At 31.1% G+C, this 21185-nt stretch overlaps 1 protein-coding gene across 3 annotated transcripts in view; it reads right to left on the bottom strand.

Annotated features, from left to right (window-relative positions):
* Positions 1-21185, bottom strand: part of LOC129988111 (cell adhesion molecule DSCAML1-like) — a 578154-nt gene that overhangs the window by 237801 nt on the left and 319168 nt on the right. For all 3 annotated transcript variants that reach the window (XM_056096237.1, XM_056096239.1, XM_056096238.1), the window contains exon 5: positions 7611-7904. In XM_056096237.1, the coding sequence (XP_055952212.1) occupies positions 7611-7904 (294 nt within the window). The remainder of the gene's footprint in view (positions 1-7610; positions 7905-21185) is intronic.

The raw sequence follows: 21185 nt of genomic DNA, 5'->3' as shown, positions 1-21185 counted from the left end.
CTGCTTAAAAATCTGAGAATCGCTTACAATTCTGATAATGAAACTTCATAACCAATAATAATAACACAAATAATGACAATAAACTTCCCTCATTCATGCGGATTCATTTTTTAATTTCTACGATCACATACCCTTGCTACGCATCAGTCAGAAAACTATATGCCAACTATCAAACGTCTGCTTTTTTGCGCATAGAAGACATCTTATTTACTTGCCCACGGGCGGTCTGACAGATAGCTATCGAGTTCAGAGAGACAAACGGATACATTTTCATGTGCAGTGTTTGTGGAAATGTGTCGGTATGACAAAGTATTTTTTGAATAGAAAATGTATTTTTTACGGAATGAGAGAAGCTTAAAATGAGGAGATTAATCAACATTTCAAGATAAATTTTTTTGATGACCACAATCTATACCTGTATACTTCATATATCAAAACATGAAAGTTTTTAAAAAAATTCAGAAACTTTGTTTGTCCTGTTTTGAGTTGAAAATATCAAAAATATTTTTTTTCTGTATAAATTATATCACATTTATGATTGATTAAGCTGTGCTCAGTAAGTACTAAAAGCAACGTATATGAGTATGACATTGTTTTGTACCATGGATGTTGCAATCAGGGAAAAACTTTGTCCTTACTCTTGCCCCGTTGGAAATCACCCAGTTATTGTGAAACTTCCGATGTAAAGGTAGATACTTATTTCCCTAGTGGGTATGGTAATGGTGCTAATATTTCGACTTCAATGATGGAACGCAGTTTCCTACGAGAAGGGTATGGCGCATGCCGGTAATGACCATTAGCACTCATTTTTAGTTCCAGCTCAGTGTTATCGTGACGATTTTCCTTCAAGTCACTTCACATGCTTATGCATAGTAGGAGAACCTTAAATGCAGTTAATCCGGCAACATTGACATATCTGTATAGTGGATTTTAAAGTTCTCAAAACTTTCTCGCTCACTTTCTAACAAAGCGAATATGGGTTTTGATCACATTTTTTTCCAAACCGACTGAAACACACATTTGACACAGAATACAATTGCAGACACAAAAATATGTACCAAATGTGACATATTTAAGTCATTGTAAGTTAGGAAATTCCCTGATGTGGTATTTCGAGAAATTTTACAAAGCTAACCAGGAAAAAACACGGAAGAATTACGGAAAAAATGTAGTACTTATAATTTAAATGCACGATAAAAGTAATTTTGTGCAGTATTTGTTGTTAAAATAAAATTGTTTAATAAAGATTGTTAAATTGTTTAAATAAATTCGGAAGATATAAAGAAAAGTTAACTTTCTAGTATGAGAATTTTTATGCATCCTAAGTATAACTAATTGATTGAATGCATTACTTATTTTCTTAAATTCGTCAAGAAGATTGCAGATTAATTTCTAAATTTCTTTTTAAGAATTGTTTTTTTTTCAGGTGATAACTTTTTGATAATTTCTAAGGACCAAAATAAATTGTCAGTATCTAATAAAAAAAAAAGAGATAACACAAGTTTTAATAATTTCTTATGAATTCATACATTCATTAAAATCTTTTCCATGAAGAAGAAATAAATGAATAGTGTTTCTAAAAGAGTTAGAAGTTTCTAAAATTTCCGAATACAAAAATTGATTCGTTCAAATAAGCGGGAAAATTCCAACTACTCTTCTATATTTATCGATTACAGACGATTAGAAAAATGACTCATGATTTTATAGAATAAACAAAAGGTTCAAACTAACACTGTTCATGTTCCTAAAAAAAATAGACATTCTTAAAAAAAATAGTTGATTAGTAATAGTAATACTTACGCTAAACATCTCTTCGAAATTCCCTTCCTTCTCTTCGAATTTTTTTATCCTTCTTTCTTTTTCTTCTTATTTAGAAAAATTCTCTTTCTTAATTAGAGAATGAATTAAACGCCGCTATCCAGGAAGAAATTTTATTTCTTCTTCTTTTTAGTTGGAAAACATTTTAAGTTCTTTCATTACCGTCCTTAGAAAATCCAAGAATTAAAAGAAAACTATCTCTCTCTCTATTTATTTTTTGTTCAAATTCTTTCTCCGAAACGAATTAGAATCAACTAAATTTCTCAGACCGTGGAAATGATTAAAAAACAAACGCTTTCTCCTCTTAAAAGCATTTTCTAAAGAAGGGAAAATTTGTATCACCGATAATAACTCCGAAATCAAGAGCTGGAACTGAAATTCAACGAATGTTTCGTTCAAACTTTCTTGGCAGCTCTGAAAAGATTTGTAAAAAGAAGGGGGGAGGGATGCGTTATTATTTTACATTTTCAGACTCCTTTGTTATGCTTCAGTTGTTTTGCTTCATTTTCTTAATTCATTCTATCAAGAATACGATCCGAATGCCTTCTCCCTTTTTCTTTTTTTTTTCCCCCTCTTCCTGTTTGGACTTTCTGTCTCGAATTCTGATGAAGTCGGGAGATTTTGATTTGAATTCATATTTTCTCTCTTCTCTGGAAGCGGAGATAAAGCGACTACTTTCTTGAGTCATTTGCTCTTTCTACGTAATAAGGATTGATTATGGAGGCATCGCTCGAAAAGTCGATGGCAAGTAAATTAAGCCGAGAAGGATAAAAGCACGCGCAAACGAGATTATATTCCGCCTCTCTTGTCTCCTCCGCAAACAAAAGTTCGAATTTATTTGTATCTGCTCTCCTCCATTATGACACTTTGAGGGGATGCGTTTGTCAGCCTCTAATTTTGATTTAAATAGAAAGTCAAGGTTAAATACAATTATAAAGATGTCTATGTATATCAATTTTTTGTTTTCTGTTGCATTTCATGATCAGTTTTTATAAATTATTTGCTTTTTTGAATCAATTTTCCTTATCGTATTTCGATATTTAATTCTCGATATTTCAGCATTCAGACAGTTATTGTTTAGGGAATTTCATTTCTTTCACCTCTGTATTAATGAAATGAGCCAAGCTTTTAATTTTGACTTTGCTCAGTTTAAACACGATATTTCTGAACCATTGCTTTGGAATGAAAGGGGAAAAAATGAAAACATAAGAACGCATTTTAACATTTCTATTACTTGACTCTTTCTGCTACCTTAATGTAATGCTGGAAATATGCGGAATCCTATTTTTGGATACTTTAATTTTTATTCTTCAAATAAATGAATGAATGATTTTTTTTTATTTACGTCATGTCATTTCATGTCATGTAAAGTAAAATGTGTTTACAATGTCAGTATGATATTTGATTTCTATTATTAAAAAATTTCTAACTGTGCACCTCTTATCAAACTAAGTTTCTGTTTCTATTAAGTTATTCCGAATATGACCGCTTAAACATACATGCTTTGGATTAAAATCTGATTAGAAATTATCTTGATTATTTCGTGCCTTTCCTAGTGCAAACCTTTCTTTACAGTGTAAAAAAGATTATTTTTTTTATTTGCGAATTGGCTTTGCGTTTTAAGCAAGGACGCACTCATTGAATGGAATCCCAGCTTATCAACTCAAGAAGATAAGTTTCACTACAGCAAAATTTGTTACATTTCTATTTAGACTACAAGAAATTCTTATGAGTTCTATTTAGATTAGATTCTTGACTATAGTGACAAATTAGTTCTTTCTTTCATCAGTTACTGGTTTAGATTAAGTAAATCCAAATCGTGATAGTAAATAATTTGTATTATTCAGTAAAAATAATTTAAAGTAATTCGATCAAAGTGGGAATGCTGGAAATATTAATTAGCAATTAAATAATCATTATTTATTAATAATTACGATTTACTAAAATAAAATACTATTTAAAATAAATAGTGTATCATTTGCAAAATTGCAAAACAAGTTTAATTTCTATGAAATGTATTAAAAATTAAACCCTATCAAAAGTTATATTCATTTATGAGAACTTTTAGCTATTAGTTCGGTGTAGCTGTAAGATTTTTTTGTTACAAATATATATTAAATACATACTGCAGATAACATCAATGTATCAACTCAGCAAAGCAACAATTTCTTGGCACTTATTACTTAAAATTAAATGATTTCATTCTTAAATTTTATATTTGAAAAAAAAATTAAAAATTTCCTTTTTTATTAATATTGGTCTTATCATCATTAGTACCAATCCTACTTATATAAAAGAAAGAAAAAAAAATAAGCTTTATTCTCTCATACAAAACTACTGTTATTTTGTTCTCTACAGTTACTTGTAACTAAACCGCATTTCAATGTATTTTTCATAGCAAATTCGCAAGCGAATGATTTTTTTTCAGATATTCAATAGGATATTTTTGTAGCATTATTTTGGAAAAAGTATTAGGAAGGAAAAAATAAATATGTTTTTATTGATTTCTCGGAATCTTGGGCCGAACTATTTGTAAAGAAAGAAAAAATAGATAAATAGAACATATATTTGAAAAAAAAAATGTTGTATTCACTCTGCGCTTAAAAGGAACACGTTGAAAACGGATTTATTTTGGGAGATAGACCCGATTCCTTTTATTCCCGTTTTTCAGAATATTCAGAATTCGAAACATTTCGTGAAGGCCATTCGTTTTCAAAATTGAAGTAAAGTTTAAATTTTAAGGAATTTATTCTTAAAGTCGATGTAAATAACATTTTTTGCTCACCATCCGATATTTGAAACTATTATCTTTGTTCGATGTCATTTGATTTATCTTTAATCGTTTCAAATGATGAGCAGTGTTCATGAAGAGATATTCCATTCTCAACAGCTCGTTGTTTCATCTTCGAATGCATTTTGCGATCAAAATAATTCATTAATAATTAAATATTTCTTCATTTTTGTGTATTTGCAATTATTTGTTTATTATATATATATATATATATATATATATATATATATATATATATATATATATATATATGTATATATATGTATGTGCATTTGCATGTGTATTTGCAATGTGTATTTGCAATGTGTTTGCAATGTGTATTTGCAATTATTTGTTTATTATATATATATATATATATATATATATATATATATATATATATATATATATATATATATATATATATATATATATATATATATATATATATATATATATATATATATATATATATATATATATGTATATATATATATGTATATATATATATATATATATATATATATATATATATATATATATATATATATATATATATATATATATATATATATATATATATATATATATATATATATATATATATATATATGAGGGGGGGTGTAAAGATACTGTGTATATGGTACATTTTGAAGGAAAACATTTGGAAAAGGATTGCATTAATTATGTCATTTTGCCTGTTTCTGCCGAACAAACTTCATTTTTGAGGCAGTTTTTGTATGTTCCAAGTTTCCAAATATGTGAAAAAAACCGCTTTTAAACAAAAGCACATATGTTTCCGCGGAAATGGCATACAGGGAGAAAATAAGATTTGTTCTTCACGATTATGGATGGAAATTGAAGTTTTACATATCGTTCTATAGAATGATAGAAAAATACATATATAAATTGTAATTTTAATTAATTAATTAAAATTCACATTTAATCATATTCATAAATATCAGTTTCAATTAAAGCTTAGGATTTTTCTGATATTCACCGCAATTACTTTCCTAATAATATTTTTTGAGCTCCTCTCAGTTTGCTTTTTGGTTTTGATTTCATATTTTTGATGAACATTTTATTTTCTACTATTTGCACATACTTGTAATAAAAGTGAATATTTAAAAAATGTTTCGTTATTTTCAATATTTTTTTATATTCCATTCTTCATTTCATTAATATGGCAGAATCTTGAAATCCATCCTTTTCGCAATTTAACACCAGATAGAGCCACTCCATTAAACTCAAAATACAGTTAAAATTAAACAAATCACTAAAAATTAATCTTTGCAACTGTTTAAATATTATAATGTGTCGAGAACACAGAAATAAATAAAGCTTCATTACCCAAGTTTCTCAGATGATGAGTTAAAAATAGATTAGAAAATTCCAATCTTACACTCATGAAAGAATCCAATTAAAAAAGTTTAGAAATCTTTAAATTTTATATAAAAAAGGGGGAGTGGTCCAAAACTTTTCTCGCTTATTCTATAATTAGTTTTCGTCCCAGAGAATGATTTATACGACACTGGTGTACAATAATTACAAATTTCAGCTTTTTCCTTGAATTTAGAGTTTTTACTGAAACTATCGTGTGATCCTTGGCGAGATTTCTGGCGATTCAATTCCTGGCATGCTATATGAAAGGTGAATATGTGTTTCAGACACGTTTTATTAATCAATTGAAACAAAAATTCGACATTAAACTGCACTCGTAGTCTCAAAATCACATTCCAAATTCTATAAATTTATGTAATTGTGTTCTGGAAATATCGCGTTTATGTGTTTCTGAAAGTACAACCAGAAACCACAGGGATTTAAGTCGACTGAACGAGAAAACCAGGTATCCGGAAAAGCTCTGGATATACATGATTTTCGCCAAAGTTGACACGAGGGAACTCCTTGACTAGGCGTCCAATGTAGGGAGTCCCTCCATCTTGCATGATGCGAACATGGCTCTTCTTGTAAAGCAGGAAGGGCCTGCTATGAAAGGAGTTCATTATACCGTGCACTCATGACAGAGCATGTTTTGGGACTTTGAAGAGTGAAAATTTTCTCCTGGTCCTATGAAAGAAATCAGCAGTAAATCCACACCATGCAGTCACGTAATCAATTGTTTTGGTATAAGTCACCAGGAGATGAAGTAAAGGCGGCAATTTTGATTATTCACAGCTCCACCTAAAGAAAAATATGCCTCATCTGATTATACAATTTGCCAAGGCGACGTGTCATCCACTTTCCTTCTGGCCAAAAATCGGCAAGCAAATTCATAGCGTGTTTTCTGGAAGCATTTGTACCACTTGGATCTTATAGGAATACCATTTTAAAATGGTTCACATAATTTTTCGTATTATCAACCACGAATTCGCTAACTCACGTGACACCGATCGAGCACTTGCTGAAGAATAGCTGAAACTGAAGGTTCTTTCAATAACAGCAGTGCGACTTCTTAGACAGTTTCATTTGCAACTGCTTTTCGCCCTCTCGCACAGTCTCTTCAAATTTCCAGTCTTCAAAAAATTCTTTGATATGGGCCCTTTTCGCAATCCTTTTAAACGACAATATGTACGCAATGCAGCTAAACTACTGTTGTCGTTTTGATAACCCAGTTTTACCAGTAAAGTTCAATTTTTTTTTCTGTAAGGGAATGATTAATGGCAAGGGCACCCAGAATGATTTTCGGGTTCTGACACTTCATACATTTTACTAATTTAAAGCAAAACGTTTTAAAAAGTGTCCTCTGTTGTCAAAATTTGAACCTTTTTTTATTGCAGAAATCTTTTCCCCATGGTCTATACAACTTTTTTACCAATTTCATCACAATCCGATGGATAGAACGGGTTCTAGAAGAGTCTGAATGGAGTTATTGTAAATTTAACCACCCAGTATTTTATTTTTATCGTTACTTCCAGCAGCTTAGATAAGTATGTGAGATGTCTACCAGAATACTGTCATTACTTAGGAACGTTTCGTATATACTTGGAGATTTAAAAGTAATTCTTTGAAATGGATATCCCACCTGTTACAAGCAGCCTGGTGTGCGCTCTTTCTTCTCCCATACTGTTGTTGGCCAGGCAGACGTAATGCCCACTGTCAGCGACAGTCGCCTGTTGGATAATCAGGGTACCTTCCAGCTGAGAAATTCGATGAGAAGACACAATAGGCCGCAACTGCCCATTCTCCTGAACGTACCACCTGTAGCTGGGAAGAGGGTATCCATGGGCAACGCAGGGCAGAGCAATCACGTCTCCTCTCCTCCCGGACACCTGCATTTTAGCATCGGCCATTCTGGGGCGAGAGTTGCTTCTGGTCTCTGGAATGAAACAAGAAGGCATCAGTCACTAACTAAATTTTTGAATAATTCATTATGGATTTCTGAATGATTTTGAATCATAAAAAAGAAATAGTGAAAGTCATACAAATATGGAGAAATTTGATATTATCATATTAATATTAATTTAATAGAAAAATAGTTTTATATATGTACCATAAAATAGAAAAATTTAAAAAAGTTTTTATTCTTTAAATTATTATAAATATTAGCAGATCTTGGCGACCAAATGCTCGTCAAACTGGTAAATATTTTTTTTTTAAATAAGCAAAACTAAAGAACCAATCTCGCCGGTATGATCAGCAAAACCGATTTCATCAACTTATATTTATGAAAAGCAATGGCCCATACACGCTATCGGTGGTTGCCTGCTTTCAACCATCATCCATAATCGAGAAAAATCTCAGAAGCTACTTACTTCATTGTACATTTTATATGGGTGGGGAGGACCTTGATAAAATTCTCCTGTCACATCGAATTAAATAATATTTCTAATATATCGATTTCGCCAATTTTTATTTCATATTAGTAGCCTTTAGAGGTTACTGGTTTACTGCGATAAATGGTTGTTAAAATTTTAATTTCATTATTTTATGTAACTTATTCTCTTAATAACTTCTTCAAGAAAATGCTTTAAGCTTCAAATTTTGACAGTCTTCTCTAATTTTCTGTCAGTTTCCGTAAAATTCTAACTTGTAATATATATATATATATATATATATATATATATATATATATATATATATATATATATATATATAGAGAGAGAGAGAGAGAGAGAGAGAGAGAGAGACAATTACTGAATTAATAATACAGATATTTTAAAAGTTTACTGAAGTCTTTTTCTTGCGCTTAATTTTCTTCACAAAATATCAAATGCGAATTCTGTCACAGGTAGGCAGTGCACAGTAAAAAAGACCTTGAATCTCTCTCAAAACTGAAGGATGAGCATTGATGAAATGTCTAGAGTTAATAAGCTTTCACATGAAATTATAATTTTAAAAACCGGTCCAGTGATTGAGAGTGATTGACCAGTTCATTTATTTTTGTTATTATTTCAAATTAGCTACCTTTTCCATCCAACCAGTTCGATAACCAAGATCTATGCTTGCTAAGATTTTCGATTATAAGATTTTCGAAAATATTTCATGTAACTGCGTCTTGTAATAAATTCTTCAGCAAAATATTTAAGCTTCAAATTTTGATATTCATATAACTCATACTTCTATAGAAGCCTTGCGATATTTTTTTCATTATATTATGTATTTTCCTAATTTTTTGTCGCTCCGTAGAATTTGAATTTGAAATTGAAGCGCAAGTGATTGAACTACAAAAGAAAAAAAAAAACCCTATTGAGATGGAAACACATTTCTTAAAACTGCCAGACTGCCAGATGGGGGATCCTCTCCCCTAGTAGGGTCATGTGGTTATTGGTTGTATGGTATTTGCGCTCGATAAATTTCCCCCTTTCCGCTCAAGTGTCAAGAAAGACTACCACATTATAAACTCTATCTTTGCATGTAAGATTTGGCGATTTTACAATGTACGTCAAATGGTAATCAACTCACTATGAATGAGAAAGATATACTCCTTGTCTCTGATAACGAAACGAAACTTCCTTGAGAAAAATGCTGATGACCCTTACCACGTTTCAAACGAGTGTTGAATATAATAAATATAAAGTGTGAGAAATTTACTTTAAAAATGTATTTATTAAAAGGAATACGTTTATAATTTTCCCACACGGAAGACATTTATAAAAATTATAATTCTGATGTGCATAATACAAATTTAATCTAATAAAATGAATTATAATTTTTAGTTTTATGAGGATTTAATCTTTATATCTCTTACGGTTTAACTTTATTTAACAAAATGGAAAAAAATACATAGAAAGGGCTTTAAATTCAAATTTAAATGGATATCAATAATGTTTAGTTCTTTCTATATGTATGTATGCTTTTATGTATATGCATTCTACAAACTGATACTTGAAATGAGCTAATGTATTTTTTATGTTAAAGGTGTTCAAATAATTTTTTTTTTTTTTTTGCAACAAAAATAAGATTTTTGGCTGGCTAAAATAAATGATAGGAATCATATTAATAATTTTAAAAACAGCTGCTGGTTAATTCTCAGGAGAAAAAAAAATATTTTCAATAAGAAAATATTGATAATTACTGAAATGCCTTCAAATCTGAAATATATTACTTCATTTTCTAGCTTATTTTACTGTCACATTAAACTATATATAATCCAATGTACCGCAAACGACATTTAAATGCAACATCTAAAAGTGCTACATTAAAACGCTTAGTAATAAAATTAATTATCATTTATTGCAAGACATATTAATAACATAAATGTATGTACAAGATCTCATAAATGAAAGATCAAATAAATTTTTTACAAAAATTATCGCCATTCCATTGTCACCAATTAGCCCGACCGGAAATGCAGCTATGGGAAACTAAAAACCGTCACCCGCACCGTTTTCTTGCCAAAGGTCCAAATCCCAGTACACCTACGGTGCAACAGGGGTAGGGAATAATTTATCAAGCGCAAATGCTCCATTCCCGTGGTTATTAGTTGTGTCCAGATAAAGAACCACACGTGTGTTTTTCGTCGCTCCAAGAAAATAAATCGTATCTTCAAAGGGGAAGAGTGCCAACCCCTTCGGATGTAAATCTTTATTTTTTCAAGGTGAAGGGTCAGCTACGAGGATGGATCATTAACGGACATTCCCACGATCGACTGGAGGCAATTGAAGATTTTACTGAACAGTTATTGGGTGACATGGAGTTCCAGTGCACCAGTGTGAAATTGAGAGGCGGAGATTTATTTAACAGCAAAAAAAAAAAAAAAAAAAGTGAGATTTTTGAAAGAGAAGAGTAGAAGAGCAGAAAGAGTCATTTTGAGCGGAAGTCAGAGAAGCTTCGTGTGATTCGGGCTTCTGAGTAAAGATCCACCTGATGAAGATCGGTGGATTCCGTTAGTAGCGGGATGCCTGTTAGCTTTTCTTATGAAGTTGTTTTCTCCGAACGAATCGAGGAAACTATTCATGCTTAACTTTCAATTGTGTTGTAAATTTTATCAATCATATTAACCTAGTTGAGAGAGTTGTTCTTGTGTACATATAAGGCTGTAAATAAAGAAATTGTCTTTAGACGTTACCCTCTTATTTGATCAGTCAGGATCAAGTCATTACAAAACTTATACTACAAACTAAACCTTGGAAAGTGTAAAGTTCAACATATGTTTGTATGAAATATGATATTTTCTAAAAAAAGGAAGGCAAAAGTTTTCTCTGACGTTTAAATAGCTAGTTAATACTTGAATTTTATTTAAGACAGATATAATTTAATATATATGTTATGGCCAAAGTCCGAAATACTTGCAATTAATGTTGTATTTTCTACTTTGGCTGGCCATTTCGCGAAGTGGCCGGGCATCCTTGGCCAAAGCCCGATGCGATAATCTATACTTATAAATACAGCTCAATGCATGCTTGTGCGCGAGCATGTGTGTGTGTTGCCGATCTACAGTCCAAACCGTTTGACAAACAGTTATCAAATTTGGCATATATATACCTTGAAGGTCGGAAATGTGCACCCTGGAGTGATTTTTTAAAATTTTTAATTAGAATTTTAATTAAAAATTAAGCGTAATTTCGGCGTTTTGTCGCTATAACCAGAAAATATTACAGCACAAAATCGATTTTTGCATCAAATTCAAGCTTTTTTTAATTAAAGCTTAAAATTTAATTTATAAATTATGCTTAGATTAAATTATGCTAAAATTTAATCTGCAAGAGCACGTCAAATTAAAAAACAAATAGCTTTTATCAACGTGTTGCCATCACATCGATAGAAGTTTAAATTAAAAAATAAATCAACTATTATTGCAAATTTAATACACAAAATTGTAATTTTCGGCAGATGCCTGTATAAAATGAAAAAAAAAAAAAAAAATGGAATAAGATATTTTCTGAAAAGTAAAAGGAGGAAAAGTTTTCTATGAGCTTTGACAATACCTATATTATTAATTCGATAAAACAATTTAATTTAAGGCAAACATAGTATAATATACTTAGGATAATCATTCTAATCAGCTACCATCAGCTAATTTGGGGCATACATTTGCTAACAAAATGGTCTAAATTAAATAAATAATTATATTTAATATAACTTCAGTCAATAAATGCTTCGATGAATCAGGAATTTTAAATTTTTACGTAGGTCCTCTACCCTTTGAATCATATTTAACAAAATATTCTTGAGACACCAATATTTTTAATAAAAATTGTTGAACTCCAACCAACTAAATCAATGACTAAAACTGACTGATTTATGAAATTTCAATATCACACTTCTATAAAAACTGGCGATTTTAGACCACTTCACCGACTGTCCCAATGAAGATACGCTAATCCTCTGCAGGGTTTCTCGACAGTGATTGGCCTGTGATTATAAAAATGATGCATAAAAATTTCATAAATCGGTCAGATTTCACTTCTGAAAGACTCTGATTTCAATTTTCATATTTAAAAAAAAGACATGGTTAACTTTTATATAAAAAGCGTTTATATTGATTGCAGTTTAACATTTCCACTTTAGTTTAAAGTAGAAATTTTATGGATACTGACAGAACGTTAGGGAAAGTAGTACAATGAAACAGAACTGTTTAAGGCCTACATAAAAGTACGACTGAATCATATAACTACCAAAATATGAAGCTCAAAAATATTTTGCAGAAAAAGCTACTAAGAGAGCAATTTACATTAATTGAAAATTTTAGCGATCATTATTACTGGTGAACCGGCTGGTCGCCAAAGGCGACTAGTGGTAAATAAATATTATGACATTCATGTATAAAATATAAATAAGGACATGTTGTAGGTTAAATTCGACAGATGGCGCCAACAAAGAAATGTCTTTAAATGATATTAATAAAAAACTATTTGTCCTTCATATTTATTTTAATTAGGCCTTATTTTTGTTATTTGGCTTTGCAAAAAATTTCATATTTTTTGAAGCGACATTTCGGGAGACAATGTGATCTGGGATCTTTAACATTAAGTCCATGGAGCAGAAAAAGACTAAGGATCACCCTTAAAGGTAATTGAAAATTGAATACTCAATTTGCCTTTGTATTCATGCACGATACGCAACGCCTTTGCTCAAGATATAATTATTTCATTTTGAAGGGCGCAAATCTAATCTTCACACTATCACGTTGTTAAAGTATACACATTCACTGAATAATTTCTATTATGGCTTTAATATGAGAACAGAATAACACGAGATCATATTTTTATATATTACAAGCTTATTTTTAACTCAGAGGTGTCACTTATATTTGAACTCGTTTCTGAAACAATTGTACTTAAAAAAAAACAGTACACAGAAGTACTCATTTTTAAGTACTTCATTTTTAACAGGGTGTAAAACAATGTGCTCTTGATTCCTTTCTTTCTACTTTGGCCGATCGTCCCCAGCCATTTCGCGAATTGGCCGGCCAAAGCCCGAAATGGCCGATCGTCCCCAGCCATTTCGCGAATTGGCCGGCCAAAGCCCGAAATCAAGAAAAGATCGGATATTGGCCGGTAAGTTTACAGCAACGTTGGCCAGATCGCGAATTGACCGGCCAATTCGCGATCTGGCTGATTTCGGGCTTTGGCCGTAACATATATACGATATCCAATCAAATCTGGGTCCAGCAGCTAATTTCTAACTTTATTAATTGGCGTATATATCTAATAAACAATAATTTAACGAAATAAATAATTTTAAATAAAAAATTCCTTTCTTTTTAAATTAAAACTAATTGATATATGAAAATCGAGTTTCTAATTTATAAAAACACGCATTTTTAGACCTCTCCATGAAGAAAACACGTCAATCAGCGCTTCAGTATCCCCAAGACTGAATATCTGATATAATGAAATTCTTGATTGTCCTAAAATAATGATTTTATAACTCGGTCAGGTTTGATAGCAAAAGATAATTTGACTGAATATGATTTATGAGATCGAAGGACTGCATAAAATTTAGACTTCATAATTGTTTTCAGAAGTACATTTATTGATTGAAATAGAATATTATTTATCCCTTTTAAATCTTTTTGAAGGTAAACTTATATGAAATCAGAGGAATATTTATTGAATAATTCTTTGAAATATTGCATAAATTTAAGAAAAAAATATATTCTATGATACACCTAAGATTATAATACTGACAGTTTTGATTATTTGTGTTTTTGTATTGTTTATATTTTTAAAAAATACTTTTGGTTCCAACATAAAAGTTACATACTTTTTTATTATCTGTTCCATTTCAAATTTGAATTTAAATCTTAATGCAGCTGACAGAAAATTAAAGAGATCTATATTACAATGAACAAAACATTGTAAGGTTTCGTTAATATGATTGATATGATTATCGAAATTTGAAGCTTAATTTACTTTGCTAAAGACGCTGTAAAGAGACCAAGGAACATAAATATTTAATTGAAAATTTTAGAAACCATTACTCTCTGGCTCAGTAGTTGGTCGCCAAAGGCAGCTAGTTGTATTAATAATATAGATATTTAAAAAGGCTCACACGTGTTCAGTTTACAGTAAGGATAAACTAAATACTTTAATTTGAGTCTTTGTCAACACGTTAAGGCAAGTTAAATTCTATTTTTATTTTTTGCAAAATAAATTATTGGAAAATATGATCAAATATATTTTTAATGTATTCAGAATAGAAACTTAATTTATAGGTTAAACTTTGGTATTTGGTATTTCTTGAACTTAAAGTTCATGCAAAAATCATTTTTGTGCTATGATAATTTCGAAAGTTATTAAGGAAAGACGCCAAAAATTCAGCTTAATATTTAATTAATTAAAATTATGTTTAAAAGTTTAAAAAAACACTCGTTCGTACTCATTCTCATGAATTTGTCAAATGTGGCAGTTTTACGTGAAACTGTCTGGTCTGTAGAGCGTCAAATTCTCACACACGTACACACAGTCCTTTATTATTAGTATAAATAGTTAGAAATTTTATGGAAATTTATAATTTCTTTTCTTTAATTTAATTACCAGATGAAACACCTAATCTAATAAAAAATTTAATAAAATATTATAAAAGAGCATTGGCATCAAAAATGCACAAATATGAAAATTTGAACTGTACAAATGTTTTAATTTAAAATTGTAGAAGTTTCTTTATGGATTGTTCATATTTAACTCTGTATTTCGTGTCATTCATAAGGTTTACGAAATCATTAATATTAGTTCAACGATTTTGTAAAATATTCGAGGGTTAAATTCCAAAAAATTTCTTCAAGCAAACATCTGAAGCAATTTAAAAATCTTATTTCACAATGAATTACAAGTGGGTCTGATATCTCGGGTATCCTCTCAAAATGTCTGCAGGAAAGCATTGGAAACTATGAACCGTATCAAGTGAGTTTCCCTTTTCAGTTGAATGTACGAGCAATTTCTTATGTGCCTTGTTTTCACTTCTGTATTATGAAGCTTTATCCATGCAAATCATAGCGAAACTTCTCTAATGGCATATCTCAACAAACGTAGAATTGCGAAGTGCTCACAGCTCATAAGAAGAAAATTTCGCCTCTTGCAATTTGTGAAACTTTATTGGAGTTCCACTTTATATTTTGCTTCCTATCAGAATTTTCTAATGCTCCTTCTCAAATGAAAAGATTCACGAGTTCCAATTGCTCGGAAGTTCTTCTGAGTGAAAGCATCAGGCGACTTCCTTGCATAATTTTCAAGAAGCAGTTTTTTAAATGCAAGAAAACGAGGTTTGTATATAATATATATCTTTGGGCTCGAGGTATATTCTTTTATTAATTGACATATTGACTAAATATAATACACGCTTATTTTTACATTTTCTATACTCTTGTATACAGTCTTGCTTTCTTGTCTGAATAAGCTATGTTTTTGAATCTTTAATGCCTGCCTGCAATCTGATGTACAATACTATTCTCTTTTTCCCAAAATATGGTATAAATTTTTCAAGCTTAAAAAATTGATAGAAAAATAAACAATTTTATTATCAAGTGGCTTTGTTCATATCTCACAGTAGCCCTTAAATAATACATGCAATAAACACATATTTGGATTTGATTAAAACAAGCATACTAAATGTCGCAATAATTATATTTTATATGAAAACAGTGTGCCTTGTTTTTAAGGAATGGATGATTTTGATAAACAATATTGGTTGTGTTGAAAAGAACGTGCCAAAAATTCGAAGCAGTGAATTAAAATTCTTATAAGGTTTCTCATAACCAAAGTGAGGCATTAACCCCTTCACATTCAATGACGAGTCTGGCTAGCACATCGAATTATTCATCTCTTAATTTGAAATCTGCAATTAAGTCAAAGCATTCAGGAATTTAAAAAGCAAATACCACTTAAAAACATTTCAATATCTCAAATGCCTTTATATCATTACAGTAATTAAAATAATAAATGTTCCAAATAGAATGTGTCATCTAATTAGGCAATTGTGTAAATTCGCAGGTCAAAGAGTTGATACAGAGTTTTAAGTTTCTCTCTCTAAGCCACATCGTTTCTAAAAGTATGTAAAAAAAATGAACAAGTAAATATCCATGATTCTATAGGTGGAATGAAATGAATTATTTAATCATAGTGAAAGAATAAACTTAGAGTTAACTATATCTGTTCGCAAAGCTTCTTCACATCGATTGAGTTTGCTTATTGATACTGAAAAAAAGATGAAAGCATTTGCTATCAATGCTTTGCCCAGCGTACAGGTGCTCGATCCAATTTGAATCCCCCAGCCCTGATATGCAATGCTCTGAAACCCACTTAAAATTTCTGCTGCGAATAAAAATATGCATTGTTCCATTTTATCAAGTATGGCTGTGCCGATGCTTTCAAATTCCATTGATGGTCAAGTCACTGGGAATTGAAAGGAAACCCCAAGAGAAAAATCCGTGGACTCATCTGCTTAAAACTAATTCTTTTTGTTTTCCAATTTTTTGGCTGTAGAATTAACTGAGCGATGTTAGAAATTAACTGGGCGATGTTCCCCGAAATATGACATTTCCTGGGAAATATCAATTTAAATTTCCCTCGACGTTTTAAAAGATTATGAGAAATTCTCTTCTGAGAGGAAAAGCAATTACACACGGTTTTGCTTTAAAACCAAATGAATCTTAATTCTAAGTTAATCTGTTGGGTATTGAGCTATTATTATAAAAGCCGAAGTCTATATTTAATCTACTTATAAAACTTTCATTAAAAATATTGTTATTTCTTTCTGTTGAACTTTGGAAATAGAAGAGTTCTCTTATTTCATAAAAAAATCAGTATTCAATTATATCTTATACGTGCTTTTTATATATATAAAATCGCTTAAAAAGAAAATAATAATAATAATAATAAATGTACTTGAAATGAGAAGGGGAAAAAAAGAGAGAGAGAGAAATCTACGCATTGGATCGTATTTCTATTTTAATATTTCTGCATACAGCTGAAATCCGATTTAAAATATTTTTGCCTAAAATGTGATGTGCGAAAAAAACAACAACATGGAATTCATTCTTTTTTTTTTTATCTATTTAAAAGTTAGAATATTGATCTTATATTGCATATAATGAATAATAATTATATATATTTGTTAGCCACCCTTTATACCATGTAAAAAAAAGTATGGCAGAAAGGAATTTACCATATCTTTTCAGACTTGCTTTCCTTTATCATCATTTAATCATTAATATTGAAAGCGGGCAGCTGTTGCCCGAGCTTATATAAAACTGATAAATTAATTTTTTGATTAACAGGACTTTTGAATAAGGCAGAAAGAGATATAAATCAGACGCCAGATGTATCATAAATATTTAAAGAGGTGATTGTGAATGAAGAATTTATTTTTGAAATTTCATAACCTTAAGAGAAATTACAATTTTTATCGTATTCTTATTCTGCTACATCAAATCAGAAATTTTCGACTAATTTGGTTTTCAGCATCTTCAGTTGTAGACTAGTTTACTGGATAGCTGATCTGAATCATAGCTGTACTGCCTCTGCTCATCATGAGGCACGATTTTAATGTTATTTCCGCACTCATATGAGATGCTTCGATGAACTTTTTCTGATTTTGATCCTTCTGAGTACCAAATAAATCAAACATTAATGTATACAACAAAAAAATAGTTAATCTATAAATAATTCTGCAATGTAAGGGGTCCGTGAATTCATTATGAATATTTCACTGGGAGATGGGGAATAGAAAAGAAAACTATTTCATGTAGGAAAGCATGGTCGTAAACGAACGCATTGTGGTGTAAGAGGCACATATTACACAACTTCCATTCACGTGCGAAGCTGTTTGAGATGTGCTGTCAATCGTCATTTGATAAAATAAGTTCTCAGAAGTACCCTAAACCGGTATAAAGAGAATTAACGTGCAGATATGCAACTAACTTCGGCGCTGCAGCAGAAAGCTGTCTTCGAGATAGGCAAATGTATGCAGAGCGCTAACCCAACCGATACATGTTACAAAATTGTTTTCACGTGTTCATTGCAACCATGCGAAACAGGATCATTTGCTAGTACTAACGTTATGCAAGGAAGGTTCCAATCGACAAGGACAGTTCAGAAGAGGAATCTGTCCTACAGTCTACCAAAGAACAACCAAGTTTTAGAACGCGAAGTATTGCTAGGTATTTTGGAGTTCCGCAAGCAACAGTGTGGCGGATACAACATCATTTTCATTTGCAAAGAGAACAGTTTCTGGAAGCAGGCGACTATTCCATTACGTTTTGTCATGCTTCAGTCAAAGAACAGCAGTTGATCCCAACAAGAGTTATTTTTACTGATGAAGCGTGTTTCACTCTTGATAATTTAAATCATAACCCACAAAGTATGAGAGTTAGAGGTAGTAACGACATTTTTCAGTCATTATGTGGACTGGGGTCAGCTACTGTTTCCTGGGGCCGTAATGACTGTCAACCGTTTTGGACGGTGCAAACTACGTCACATTTCGTCAGACCGTGTTATCTTGTCTTATGAATGAGGTTATTTCTGTTCTTCTCCGGCGAATGTGGTTCCAGTATGACGGCGTTTCTGCATTCATTCAACATTTCACAAAAGTTGTGCTTGCTTACCTGACCAGAAAATTTGCACTTCAATAGATTGGTTGAGGTGGACCCGTTTATTGGCCATTGGCCATCCCCGGATTTATCTCCAGTCGGCTTCTTTGTATGGGGTGCGATAATAAACATCGTACACGAAATCCTTGTTGTCAATGCAATGGACCTTGTAGCACGCAAATTGATGTTTGCCGCAAGCATCCATCATTGACAGGCATACTCTAGAAATTCCAGTTTTCAATGCCTGTCGTTATGAGTCATGCATTCTAGCAAATGGCACATCCTCTAATCCAGTACAAAAGATGACAAATAAACGTTTTTTGCACCATTTTCTTATGTTTTTTTCCCCTCATTGAACCGAACTCACGTTGCCCTACTACATGATGTCTGCACCTACGCTTTCATACGTGAAATAGATTTCTTTTCCTAATCTCCACCTCTCTGCTAAATATTATGATGAATTCAGGCACAGCCTGTATAAATTGAAAATGAATCAATAGTTTGTAAAATATTCAATTCAAATCAAATGAAATGTCATGATTGAATTCATAATACTGTAACAAAACCATCAAAAAATAATGGACAAACGAAACGACCACAACAAAACAAAAACGAATGGCTACTTGGTCTTGACGGAGTCCTCTAACCTTCACTGAAAGCGAAGAACTGCTTCTAACAAAATCGAAATAAACAGTTGTCAAATTTTAGTATCGGGCGCTGAAATACTAATAACATTCATCATGTTTAATTATATAACTATTCCATTTTGTAGTCATGCGATGACTGCTTGGCACGCCAGTTGAAGCATCAAATAATGAGGATGGTTTTTTAGCCGGTCTTCCTTCTTCATGATTCTGAATCACATCCATTCCACAATGTTTAACTTTCAATTTCAGATTGAGCGTGTATGGCGGGTTCTTTTGTGGAATAGAATTTCGAATCTGGAACTCTGACACGCTGACGTAATGACTTTTCTAGCATAAAGTCTCCCTGCAATTTAATAATTTTAACTTTTTTACATTATATTTTGCAACAATTGCACAAACAGAAATAATTAAAACATTACTGATTTTAAATAAATCGATATTGTAACCCATTCAAGCGTGTTTGAATAGTTTAATCGATTGTATTTTAATATTGTTTTTGAAATTGTATTGAATTATCATTATTGTAAGTAATATGGTTTAATTTTAATAAGTGTCAGTAATCTCATGCCTGCAGTATAAGATATGTGGCCTCATTTAAGATGTATGTAGCGGAAAATAAATGGTACTAATCTTAAGAGGTGCCATGAAGATTAAACATTAACGCGTCATTTTCCGAAACAAAACATGACGAGAGAACGAAAATATAATATTTTCAACTGAAAGACGAAGGCGAAACAAACATAAAAAATGTAGACCTTAGGTAAGGCAGAGAACTTCTTACATGGTATTGGCGTACAATAGTTAAGAAATGTTAACTTTGGGAGTGAATTTAGATTTTTATTGAATCTATCGTACGGCTACGTTATCTAGTATATGGTAATAGATTTTTAGTGAAGCTATTGTAAAATCATAACCTTGACGAGTTTTTTGGCGATTAATCACTAACAGTTAGTATCCTTGGAGATAAATCCGCTTATTAGTATCCAAAAATCTAATTTAAACGTCTTTCTCCTAACCGGTTGATACTAACATGTGGGGCAGAACTAGAATTGTAGTCACAAAATCACATACCAAATTTGATAAATTTAAATCGATGCGTTTTTGAGCTATCGTGCTTACATGTTTCTGAAAGTACAGACCGACAGACGCTTATTTCCTTATTGGTCTTAGCGCAAAATTTGATAGATGTTGAATCGGCTTTCCGATTTTTGATCGTTCAGCTCTCTTAGTTTTATAGTAATCTCATTCACTTATATTCGAATAGTCAATCTGACAGACTTCCTCAGAACAGATTTTGCATAACATTTGATAAAAATCTATAGATTTTGTGTAAAAACCATATGCCAAATTTCATCCGTCTAGCTTCAAACTCTTTGAATTATCGTTGTCACAGAAGGTAGACAAACAGACATAATGGCAGAAATATGTTTTTCAAACTCAAAGACGTTTGAAATGTAGAGTTCGAATTTTTTGATGTTTA

The sequence above is a fragment of the Argiope bruennichi genome, chromosome 10, assembly GCF_947563725.1.
Source record: "Argiope bruennichi chromosome 10, qqArgBrue1.1, whole genome shotgun sequence".
Taxonomy (NCBI): domain Eukaryota; kingdom Metazoa; phylum Arthropoda; class Arachnida; order Araneae; family Araneidae; genus Argiope; species Argiope bruennichi.
This window is presented reverse-complemented; position numbering and strand designations above follow the sequence as displayed.